The sequence below is a fragment of the Schistocerca cancellata genome, chromosome 11, assembly GCF_023864275.1.
Source record: "Schistocerca cancellata isolate TAMUIC-IGC-003103 chromosome 11, iqSchCanc2.1, whole genome shotgun sequence".
Lineage (NCBI taxonomy): Eukaryota > Metazoa > Arthropoda > Insecta > Orthoptera > Acrididae > Schistocerca > Schistocerca cancellata.
In genome coordinates, this window is record NC_064636.1 from 73242085 (window position 1) to 73255536 (window position 13452).

At 36.6% G+C, this 13452-nt stretch overlaps 1 protein-coding gene across 4 annotated transcripts in view; it reads right to left on the bottom strand.

The window, feature by feature from the left end:
- Window positions 1-1193: 1193 nt before the first annotated feature.
- The window catches only part of LOC126108680 (nostrin), a 675422-nt gene continuing 663163 nt past the window's right edge, over window positions 1194-13452 (bottom strand). For all 4 annotated transcript variants that reach the window (XM_049913991.1, XM_049913992.1, XM_049913993.1 and 1 more), the window contains 2 exons: window positions 11258-11443; window positions 1194-4869 (listed from right to left, as the gene is read on the bottom strand). In XM_049913991.1, the coding sequence (XP_049769948.1) occupies window positions 4763-4869; window positions 11258-11443 (293 nt within the window). In that variant the 3' untranslated portion in view covers window positions 1194-4762. The remainder of the gene's footprint in view (window positions 4870-11257; window positions 11444-13452) is intronic.

Here is a 13452-nt window from a genome sequence, read left to right on the forward strand (position 1 = left end):
CCAGGAAAATCGACTCGCAGAGCTAGCAGAGAGCTGCAAATTCCACAATCAACTGTATGGAGAGTCCTGTGAAAAAGGTTAGTTATGAAACCTGAACGTCAACTACCCGAGGCGATGGATCGGCCGCCAGGCAGCCCGTGACAGAGCACTTCATCACCTCCAAGAAGCCCTGATCTTACCCCCTGCGATTTTTTCTTATGGGGGTATGTTAAGGATATGGTGTTTCGGCCACCTCTCCCAGCCACCATTGATGATTTGAAACGAGAAATAACAGCAGCTATCCAAACTGTTACGCCTCATATGCTACAGAGAGTGTGGAACGAGTTGGAGTATCGGGTTGATATTGCTCGAGTGTCTGGAGGGGGCCATATTGAACATCTCTGAACTTGTTTTTGAGTGAAAAAAAAACCTTTTTAAATACTCTTTGTAATGATGTATAACAGAAGGTTATATTATGTTTCTTTCATTAAATACAAATTTTTAAAGTTGTATTCTTTTTGAATCACCCTGTATTTATAAAAACAGGATCTACAATGAAAAAATTAAAACAAGACATATATTTTAAAGACATAAAAAATTCTTGTCATCTCTGACTTGACACCAAAAACAAGAATACTAAGGTACATGAAAGTTAAAAAAGATATATAGGAAATGAGTGTACAACTGACACACGTGCAAACCTATACGCCCCTAGAACAGAAGTAGAAACATTTGGAACTTTACGAGATGAGAAATGAACAATGGGTGCCAAGTGCTCATATATATAAGTCTTTCCGCTCCCGGGATTGGAATGACTCCTTACCCTCTCCCTTAAAACCCAAATCCTTTCGTCTTTCCCTCTCCTTCCCTCTTTCCTGACGAGGCAACCGTTGGTTGCGAAAGCTAGAATTTTGTGTGTATGTTTGTGTTTGTTTGTGCGTCTATCGACCTGCCAGCGCTTTTGTTTGGTAAGTTTCATCATCTTTCTTTTTATATATATATATATATATATATATATATATATATATATATTGTGCCAAAGGCATCAAAATTGCCTAGCTTATACAAAAAAAACTAAAACTGGCCCTTACCATAATGCTTATAAACTTCCCATGGTCTTAAATGGCTTGTTAGCAAAACAAATAAAATATATCTGTGTGTCTGTTTCATGTTTTAACAAGGGGTGGGAGGGGATGGGAGGTGAGAAAACTCAGTTGCATGGTACAATGGTTTATTTTATACATGACAACTTTTAGAGTACATAAAAATAATGTTTTTGGTATATGGCTATAAAATACACTTCTGTGATGATATCAGCACATTACAAGATACACATACATTAAACATGCATTACACAATCCAGACATGTACAACACTCAGATACAAAACAAGAAAATAAAATTTCTGTGCATCACTGAGGTTGTTAATGAATATTACATAAAATATTTTAAACAGGTTTATATTAACAATAGCCATTCCTTATTGCTTAGAAAGATTTACAGTAGGTATGCAAAATTTTGATTGTTTAGATTTTTTTTTCTTGACATTACGCTTAGTCTGATCTAGCCAAACATAGTACATGAAAAGAAAACATACACACATGAAATTAGCAGTTCATGGCATTTTTGCAACTTTGTGGCAATGGAGTCATAAATGGAATTTTGGACTCAGGCCAGACAGAAAAATATGACATTTAATCAATGATTCTTGAAACAGCCTCATTTTCCCCACTTTTATATACAAATTAGCTTTGGTTTTACTCAGTTAATGTTACAAGGCATTAAATTACAATTATTTAACAGTTTGATAATTATCTTCTTTCTCCTTTCTCTCATTCACACACACACACACACACACACACACACACACACACACACACACACCTGTTTTATTTATTCTTGAAAATAAACATGTTTTCTGTAGGTGATACCGCCTTAAAATAGCTGAACAAAGTCAATATTTCACAATCCATGCAAATTAGCTTTACTTTCTTTTTACTTGTAATTTGACATTCCAGTGATAAATAGACACAAATGGAAGACATACCGTGGATGACAATATCCTTATTTGAATCACCTCCTAAGTGATTACTTAGATTCAGTGACCAAAAATTCAGAGGCCTTTTTATTTTCTTCAAGAGACACAAAACTGGCCATTCTGGACACGCTGTAGAGTGGGGCAGAAAATAAACCTCACACTTCTATCTAGCAATTATATTCCCATTTAGCAACAATTTCAAACATGTATTTAACATTACAGCAATTGCAGATATACAATTAGTAATCTGTATTCTGTGTATCCACATGTCCTAGTTAAACAATTCATAAACCATGTGCCTGATATACATAAAAATGCTGAAACAATTCAGAAACAATAAGCATAATGTACACCATGTCCAAACAATTTCTTCTCTAACAACCAACGTGGTCGGTAGATACACACGCATAACTATGTTGTTTTTACACAGAATTAAGTTTGGTGTTAGCAGACCAGAGTGTTCTGAGAAATAGCATAAATGAAATACATGAGACTCAGCCAGCGTTCCATTTCATTCTCAGATATCGAAAATAATGTTTTTAATAAGCCTGTTTGACCAAGATAATTTGAGTACAACAATTGTATATAAGTGGCAAAGTGGCATGGCAGAGATTTAAGACCATACTGGCTCACAAATTGTGCCATTACAGTCTTATGGCGACTTAAATGTTCAGCAAATTAGACATTTCAGGTGCGATGGTGTCTCAACATTTACATGGATGTAAATGAACCCATCACACACTGACTATAGTATTTCCACAGCAAGCATGTCATGTTTCCCAATGAACAGCAATGCCTTATAGATACAGTCATTCCAATATTAACTTGAGCCTCATTGAATTCCTGTTTGTAAATTAACATTATTTAAAGGTATTTTGATGCCATTTTAAATTATGAAATTTGTATTTTTGGATGCTGTATTTGGTCTGGTTCACATTATTATGTCATACAGGCATTGCAAGTAAGCAATTTTTCTAGAGGTCTTTTTGTATCTAAGTAGAAAGTTCGGCATTAAATGCGTGGGTATCCATATTTCTTTCAAGCACTTAGATTGACAGTTCATGCATTAGTAACTCAGTTGTCAATTGAGTTTGTTCATGATTTATTTTCACTCTGAATTGTCTACATTGCATAACTTGGACCTCTTCTTAACATATAATGAAATTCGTCTCAGACCCAACTGTGAAGTTAGTGGGAAATGAAAGGCTCTAAAAATCTCAACTGAGACACATACTGTTAGAAGAGTTTACCCACAGAACATCACTTCCCGATACCAAAATTGTAGAAAATGTGACATCAAAACAAGTGCTGCAAAGTAAACAACTGAAATATGAAATAAAAATTATGCCAAACAGGAAAAGAAATAGGTCTGTGCAAAACAAGTAAAAAGAATGGGTTTTGAACCTTTTCAGAAAGTCAGAACTGGATGCACGGATGAAGTGAAAAGTTTGGGTGTGCACATACAGCAGCAGAAAGAATAATTGTGCAGAAACAATGGAGAATTACAGGGGGAAAATTGTAAAAGATTCCAAAGACTGGAATATGTGATATATTATTGAAGACGGAGAGGTGAAGACAGTGTGTTGGTATTTAGGGGCACAGGACATTGCATTAAACTGATCAAAAGACTTAAGAGAAGAATGAAAGCAAAATAATGCTCTGAAATTTGTGTTATGTTTAATTCATTCAAAGCATTCCAGATCCTAGTTTACAACAGAGAAATTGCATTATTAATGAGCACAATAAACACATCGATCTTCCATTAAGAACTAAACCTTCTGATGCTGAAAACAAGAAGCAAAACATGAAATGTGGCAGTTTTATTGACCCCACAAAAATGCATATTTTAATGACAGATGTCAACAGTCAGCAATATTCAATTATTGTTTCTGATATTGCGAATAAATGTCAGGTGCCAAAATCTTCCAAGATTCACATTGTGAACTTGTTTCAAATCCTTAAATTTAGAGTTACCACTGCATCGTGTGGTACATAAGTAAGTTTTGTTACATAACAAGAGAAATGAATTGCTGTTGTAGAATTACACAGACTTTGAATCGTGCAAACTCTGTTGCTCCTTACAAGTTTCATTCCATTGTCCTCCTTAAACACTGTTTCCACTCAGTATCTATTTTGAATACTTCATCCAGAGCACTGGACCTTTTTCTGTCGACACATTGAAACTCAGATCCAAATACGCAATCACACAGCACATCAGTCACTCCCTTTAAGAAGCTAAATGCAGCTCTCAGCAGTTCACGATGTGATACGAGGCAGTGAATGTAAACAAATGCAAAGTGGAAGACAATATGTACTGGAGGTAGTACGTAATGTTGACTCAAGTGCTGGTGACATCATGTGTTGTGTAGCAGGATGTCTTGATGCACACAGTATCAACTCACTTACCCTTGGTGTAAGTGTAGCATTAAACAAGGCACAGAAGTAATCCCTCAACAATTGTGTCAAACAGGGCAGACGGCATTTTATTTACAGTGGTTCTCACATGGGAAAAAAGGCACTTCAGTTACAATGGTTGCCAAATGGGGCAAAAAGCTCTTACTCTTCACTTGTGTCAAACAGGGCACCAAAAACAGCCACAGTGGTGTCAAATGGGGCACAATGTCCCCTATTACTGTTTGTGTGTCACAGACTTCAGCCATCGTGACACATGCGGCAGGTGACAGAGGCGACTGAGTGTGACCTGCTGTGGATGCCGACTGCGCAGAAGGAAGGTCGACACGTGCTGCTACTCGATCTCCTCGACGTAGGTGGCAGGGAAGATGCCGACGACTCCGTTGAGCTCCCCCAGCCACCAGCCGTCTGCTTGCTTGCTGTGGATGCGTATCACATCACCTGCAAACACATAACAGCAATGAAAACATGTTACCAGACCATGGAAAAATGGCAAGCAACAATGAAAATAATTTTCTATCTAAGTTCTACACTCTACTCGCAACTGAATAAGTTCACACAAGTAACATCCAATTTTCCCTCTCTTTTCTTTTTCTTCTCATAGGAAAATGAGTTAAACATATTTTATCATGTACAATAAGATATTAACTTTAATAGTTATTGGAAAAAAACAGTCTGAAAACATCTCTTGTCAAAACTGGGATACAATCTATAAAAAATAACATTGGGGATCGCTTTTATGGTCTACTACAGGGTTTCCCACCGCTCTAAACATTTTCCTTGGGGACATCACTTAGCAGCATTCCTGTAAGTTATTTGAACATTTAATTCACAAAGGAGTTCAAATTCTAGATATTCAAGGGAACAAAAAAATTTTAGAAGGTGTAGAAAAAGTTAATCGGATACAGATAAAAATGGTTTTAGATTCTCTAGATTTATGTTTATACAGGAAATAATTTGAAGGATGTTAAAAAGTGCCAGTAAAGCAATACATTCTACACAGTGAAGGGTTACACAGCAAAGAGTGGGGGTTTGGTAAAAATGTAACACAACTAACAATAAAATACTTCTGTCACTTCACAACACTGTTTCCCACTACCATGCTTTTGTTTATTTTTTTTTTTTTATTTTCTGGAAAACCTTAAACCAAAGGTCCGCAACAGACAATACTAACATCTTATTCTCTTTCTGAGCTCAGAATCTCACTCATTTTTTCAGGCAAGCAAATAGGAATTTGCAATATAAGAATGTAACCCGGGCATCAAAATGGTCCTGTTGATGTTGATAGCTGGTAGTGCACGTATAGTGCATGCCGTGACTATTGTTGACAAGTTAAAGAACATTGTAGCACCAACATGTACATTATGAATAACTACTTTGCAAAACAGTATTGTACGCTGTGGGTAAACAGAATGAGGTAACAATGTTTTAAACAGACTGGCCTTGTTATATTAGAACAAATAAGCCGTCGGTCACAAATATTAAGTCAAAATTGACCAGGTTTCGACGCTACTGTGAGCGTCGTCTTCAGTTTTAAACTAACTGTTCTAAAACATATTAGGAATGTAATACATTAACAAAGTTACAAGGGTTGCAACCCTTGTTCACTCATGTACGAGCAGCCCTTAGTGGCTCGCCATCTTATTTACAATTATTTATGACCGTCGCCTTTCCGGCTTAGATTTTTTAAAATGTGACTTGTAAGTACTGCATCTCTTCCCAGTCAGTACAAACTTTAATTTTATTAATGTATTATATACCTAATATGTTTTAGAACAGTTAGTTTAATTCTGAAGATGACGCTCATAGCAGCGTTGAAACCTGGTCAATTTTGACTTAATATTTGTGACCGACGGCTTATTTCTTCTAATATAATTCTGACACAGTCACTGAACCTTAGCAGCTATGTTCAAAGTTTTAGACTGGCCTTGTATTTGGGAGGATGGAGATTCCATTATTCATCCGGCCATGATGATTCAAGTTTTCTGTGATTTTCCTAAATTACTTCAGGCAAATGCCAAGACTGTTGCCACTATACGGGCCAACTAGCTCTATAAATGGGTAAAAAAAATGGAAATGATCGTATGGCATTGTTGGCTGGGAGGCCCCATTCGGGGGAGTTCGGCTACTGTATTGCAAGTCCTTTTTAGTTGATGCCACTTCAGTGACTTGCGAGTCAAGGATGATGAAAATGATGATGATGGACACACAACACCCAGTCTCCTGCCGGGAATTGAACCTGGGCCCCCTTGCGTGGTAGGCGGTAATGCAGTACCTGTGTATATGAATTGTTTTTTTTGTGTTTTTTTGTTCTGAAACTGTTATACCACAGCATGTCCAATATCTCTGTAAAATGGTCGACAACAGAATAAAACTACTGCTACTACAGAAGATAGATTTTACTGCACAACAAAGTAATATTTTTTCCTGTCTGGTCTACAAGTTCAAAGAGGCAATAGTGGCTACTTCTATGCCTATGTGTAAGATGTTGTTAATCCAGCTATATCTGCACAATCCCTACGGAATTGAGAAGTTGAGGAATACCTATTATACATTATGCACTGCTGAATGATCCTCCGAATTTTCAGCTTAGTTCTGCTACAGATATTCGCAGTATTACTTTGCGTGGCTGCCAGGTTAGAATTCTCAGTGCTCCTGTAACATTCTCCAGTGGGGCAACGATTCCTTAAGATACTTGAATTGATCTCCTTTCTATCTCTCACTTGATTCAGGATTCTTTACTAATCACAGACTATGTACAGTAGAATAGGTTCCATTATTAAACATGTAACTGGTAAAAAGAATATTCTTCCAGAAAGACTATTAAAATTTACTGTTGTTTCCTTAACAAAATTCTCAAACACTGGTATCAGCATTGTTTGTTTCGGGAAGTGCCATTACTGTGTACACTGGGCACTCCAACAACAAATTAAAAAATTTGAACATGATATTTTGCTGGAATTCCCCCAGCTTTTTTCATGAGGTATCAAAGTTCCATTTGGAAATGAAAATTTGCAATAAATTTAAAGGGAACAAGTTGATGCAGATGAGTTTAGGTCCACTTGAAAGAAAGCTGTACGAGGTACTGACATTGAAATGTTATTACTCAGTGGCTGAATTCATCCAGGACAAACTGGAAACATGAGCTGGATACAATATGTTACATGTTCCAAGAAATATCCTTATAATGTTATTATTTATTGTAGTGCTATTATTTATTAGTGTAAAAATCTTTGTAACTGTATTATAAATTTTTGACATGTCTCCTGTTTGCAAACCGAATGGATTGCAAATGTACGTCATGAGAGGAATAAAACCAATTCACAATTATCAGTAGCACTGCGACTGTGTATGCTCTACGGTGTGATACTCATTTTCAACATAACACAACACTGAATAGAATTACGAATTTACTGCAGTCAATATCATGTTTCTGATAAAGTGGTTCTTAGGATTCACTTTGCTCTTTAATCAGGTCACTTCCTTTTCAGTTACCGAATTTCACTTCTATAACAGGAATGTCCCCATATCAGTGCACTGTAGGAGATGTATTAGTAGGTAAAACTAGCATATGCCATTATTGCATACTCAGTGGCAACTGCTGTTAACAGTTTCTGCATGAGAGAGCACAACTTAGATATGGCTACCATCTTCCTCTCAGCTCAATTTGGAGAGGTGAGCAGTTTTATTGATTCACTCTGTGCATCTTTAGTTAGTTCCAGAGTTAGCTCATGTATTTTATCAGGATTACAGAGGCGTTAATTACTAGAAAACAAAGTCTCTGGGATGATTGATTTAATTTAAGAGTTCATTATAAAAAAATTCTTTTCTGTCTTTTGTTTTCATGGTTTCAGTACATTGTGGTAACCATGTCTGACACTCACCATTTGCAACAATGAAATGTGGTGGCAGACACAGCCCATGTCTACATCTTCATCTACATCTACACTCTGCAAACCACCATAAGGTACATGGCCGAGGGTATTTCCCATTGTACCAGTTATTAGGGTTTCTTCTCATTCCATTCACATATGGAGTGGAGGAATAATGATTGTTTGAATGCCTTTGTGCTTGCAGTAATTATTCTAATCTTATTGTCACGAACCCTATGTGAGCGATACTTTGGGGGGTTGTAGTACATTTCTAGAGTAATTATTTGAAGCTGGTCTTTGAAACTCTGTTAATAGATGTTCTTGGGATAGTTTATGCCTGAGTTCAGGAGTCTTACAATTGAGTTGCTTCACTAACTCTGTGACACTCTCCCACAGATTAAACACACCTGTGACCATTCGTGCTGCCCTTCTCTGTATGGGTCCAACACACTTGAGCAGTATTATAGAACCAGTCACATGAGTGATTTGTAAGCAGTCTCTTTTGTAGACTGATTGCACTTCTCCAGTATCCTACCAGCAAACCAGTGTCTACCACCTGCTTCACCCATAACTGAACCTTTGTTATCATTCCATTTCATATCCCTACAAAATGTTACACCCAGGTATTTGCAAGAGTCAGTCGATTCCAACGGTGACTTGTTGATATTATAATCATAGGATACTATGTTTTTTTTTCATCTTGTTAAGTGCAAAATTTTACATTACTGAACATTTAGAGGAAGTTGTGAATCTTTGCCTATCAAGATCTGACTGGACATTTATGCAGCTCCACTCAGATAGTACTTCATTATAGATAACTGCATCATCTGCAAAAAGCCTTATTTTACTATTAATGTTGTCTGCAAGGTCATTAACATGCAACATTAACAGCAAGGGTCCCAACTCACTCCCCTGGGACACACACGAAGATACGTCTACATCTGACAACGTCTTTTCATCTAAGATAACATGTTGCGTTCTCCCTACCATAAAGCCCTCAATCCAGTCACATGTGACAAAAGTGCGAGCTGGGTTTCTCTCGATTGACGTTTTCGAAATCCATGCTGGCTCGCATTAAGCAGGTCATTCTGTTCGAGGTACCTTATTATGTTTGAACTCAGAATATGTTATAAGATTCTACAACATATCGATGATAAGAATAGCTTTACGTTAACAAAGTCGACTTGTGTGAGCACTACCACAGTTTAATCTCAGTTTTGTTCAACAATGATGCAATAAACATTACATGAGCTAAATCACTGTCTAATTGAACAATAATAAAATAAACTTTCATTACCACACACTGTTGGTGCACACACATTATCCCACAGTAATGACCCAGTCAAAGCATTAAACAGGGCAGTTGCATCAGATCCCAGTCAACTGGTTTTTTTTTATTGCTAATTAACTTTTAGACAACTGCTTCATTATGGGATTCCCCTACCAGCTCGGATCATGGATCATTTTCTTGCACGGATCATACATTTTTTTTCTCATATTGTTACCATATCACAGCTACTTTTAATCAGTAATAAGGTACAGAATTGTATTTTGGGGTAACTCAAACAATATTTGCTGAATATTAAAACTTCAGAAAACCGTCATTACAAATATGCACAATGTTGAGTGGAGAAAATAATGTCACCCACTCTTAAGAAATCTAAGTATATAAAGTATGTGCTCATTATCTTTGTACATAGTAATCCTGCTTTATTTGAAGAAAATCAATTTCAGAATGTTTACAAAACCACAAATCAAAATAATTTTATGCTTTCCATCCACCTTTTAGAAACTTTTTGTTGAAACTGCACAGTATATGGGTATGAAAATTCATAACAAAGTGAAAGGAAGAGAATTGCTCAGTATAAATTCGGAAACATTAAAAAAATCCTTATATGAGAAACTAGTGCAGAAATATTACTATTCAGTAGAAGAATTCATGAAGGACAACCTGAAAATTTGAGCAGGAGAGAACATGCACTTAGGACTGTTAGTTTTTGAAAATTTGTTACTTTTTAAGAAAAACTATTAGTTGCATATTAATTACATATCCAGTACAGTATATTATATTAATGATATTACAAGAAAAATTGTAAACCAATTTTTGTGTTTTGATGAGTCTCTTGTACATTAAGTCAATGGCTTGAAGTTGTATATTACGAGACAATAAACTTCTGTTCTATTCTATTTACATTACTGCTTCCCCATTGGACATATGACAATGTAATTTATCAGTGTTAGCTGAAGCAATAATAAAGGAAAATATATACGGACTCACAACTGTAAAACAACAATGGAATCGTACAAGACAATGTTAGTTGCAATTGGCACACTTTATACACAAGCACATTCGTTCGAGGGTTGAATAAAAAATTAGTGAGATTTGAACCAATGATTTTATGATTATGTAACTTTCACATTATATACTCAGCTGTTGATGACTACCAGTATGTTAACACTTCATTTTGTAGAGTTTGTACATATCAGTGCTCATAAATCTTCTAATCTACAATTTTTTTTTATTTTTTTTTTGAAAACTGTATCATACTGCATTACAAAACTGATGCCCAAGCACTGACCTTAGATGATATATGTACGAATAAAATAGAAGAGAGTAACATCCCCTGCTGAGACAGTAGGTCGTCACTTGAATCAGTTCCTTTTCTAGTAACTACTCAGATTGAGATCACCTTCTATTGGTATACTATTGATATACTTTTGATATTAAAGGTTTCAGACAGCACATATACAACACAAAATTAAATAATGTCCATAGTGTTTCCCATCGTTTGCAAGTTAATATTAATACCATGGCCTCAGGTAAGCAGTAACATGACTATGATCTTCATCATCATGATAATGATAACTGTGTCAGTGATGTTAATGACAATGATAATGATGGTGGTGACAATGATTATGTTATTGTTATTGTTGATGATGATGCCATGTTGACGTACCCGGAGCCAGGTTGAGTTCGTCGTAGAGTTTGGCAGCGTAGTCGTACAGGGCGCGGCACTTGCCCGCTCCCCCGCCACCGCCACCTCCGATGCCCCCGTTGCTGACACCGTTGGTGATGCCCGGGTCTTCCGACTCCAGGCCGCATTCGTAGTCTCTTTCATCACTGCCCTGACTCGAGAACTCGTCTGAAAGAGAACCGTAACAACCTAGTTAGATTAGATTAGATTTACTTTCATTCCAATTGATCCGTAGTGAGGAGGTCCTCCAGGATGTGGAACATGTCAGAAAAACAACAACACATGACAAATATTTACAACTAAAACAAATAAGCTAATGTACCATTCCACAGGTCCCAAGTGGAATGATCGTCATTTTTCAATGAACACTATATGAAAGTCATTTTACAAATACTAATGCGCTGAATTTAAAATAAAAAGTTTTTTATTTATTTATAAGGTAATAAACATGTAACACAACTACTATAATACTTATTTACAATGAATACATTACTGCACTGAAATGGTGCAGAAGTTAGATTGTACTTACACACACACACACACACACACACACACACACACACACATTTACAAAGAACACATTACTGCACTGAAATTGCGCAGAAGTTATATTGTACTTATGTATATATACACAAATCAGTTGGTTTTACTGAGAAATTCATCAATGGAGTAGAAGGAGTTGGCCACCAATAAATCCTTTAGGCTTCTCTTAAACTGAATTTCATTGGTTGTTAAGCTTTTTATGGCTGCTGGCAAGTTATTGAAAATGTGTGTTCCTGAATAATGCACACCTTTTTGTACAAGACTAAGTGACTTTAAATCCTTGTGAAGATTATTCTTATTTCTAGTATTGATTCCATGAATTGAGCTGTTGGTTTGAAAAAGTGATAGGTATATTTTTAATGACAAATTTCATTAAGGAATAAATATATTGAGAAGCGATGTACTTGAGGACAATATTATGGAAATGGAAGAGGATGTAGATGAAGATGAAATGGGAGATACGATACTGCGTGAAGAGTTTGACAGAGCACTGAAAGACCTGAGTCAAAACAAGGCCCCGGGAGTAGACAACATTCCATTAGAACTACTGATGGCCTCGGGAGAGCCTGTCATGACAAAACTCTACCATCTGGTGAGCACGATGTATGAGACAGGCGAAATACCCTCAGACTTTAGGAAGAATATAAGAATTCCAATCCCAAAGAAAGCAGGTGTTGACAGATGTGAAAATTACCGAACTATCAGTTTAATAAGTCACAGCTGCAAAATACTAACGCGAATTCTTTACAGACGAATGGAAAAACTGGTAGAAGCCGACCTCGGGGAAGATCAGTTTGGATTCCGTAGAAATGTTGGAACACGTGAGGCAATACTGACCTTACGACTTATCTTGGAAGAAAGATTAAGAAAAGGCAAACCTACGTTTCTAGCATTTGTAGACTTAGAGAAAGTTTTTGACAATGTTGACTGGAATACTCTCTTTCAAATTCTGAAGGTGGCAGGGGTAAAATACAGGGAGCGAAAGGCTATTTACAATTTGTACAGAAACCAGATGGCAGTTATAAGAGTCGAGGGGCATGAAAGGGAAGCAGTGGTTGGGAAAGGAGTGAGACAGGGTTGTAGCCTCTCCCCGATGTTATTCAATCTGTATATTGAGCAAGCAGTAAAGGAAACAAAAGAAAAATTCGGAGTAGGTATTAAAATTCATGGAGAAGAAGTAAAAACTTTGAGGTTCGCCGATGACATTGTAATTCTGTCAGAGACAGCAAAGGACTTGGAAGAGCAGTTGAACGGAATGGACAGTGTCTTGAAAGGAGGATATAAGATGAACATCAACAAAAGCAAAACGAGGATAATGGAATGTAGTCAAATTAAGTCGGGTGATGCTGAGGGAATTAGATTAGGAAATGAGACACTAAAAGTAGTAAAGGAGTTTTGCTATTTAGGGAGTAAAATAACAGATGATGGTCGAAGTAGAGAGGATATAAAATGTAGACTGGCAATGGCAAGGAAAGCGTTTCTCAAGAAGAGAAATTTGTTTACATCGAATATAGATTTAGGTGTCAGGAAGTCGTTTCTGAAAGTATTTGTATGGAGTGTAGCCATGTATGGAAGTGAGACATGGACGATAACTAGTTTGGACAAGAAGAGAATAGAAGCTTTTGAAATGTGGT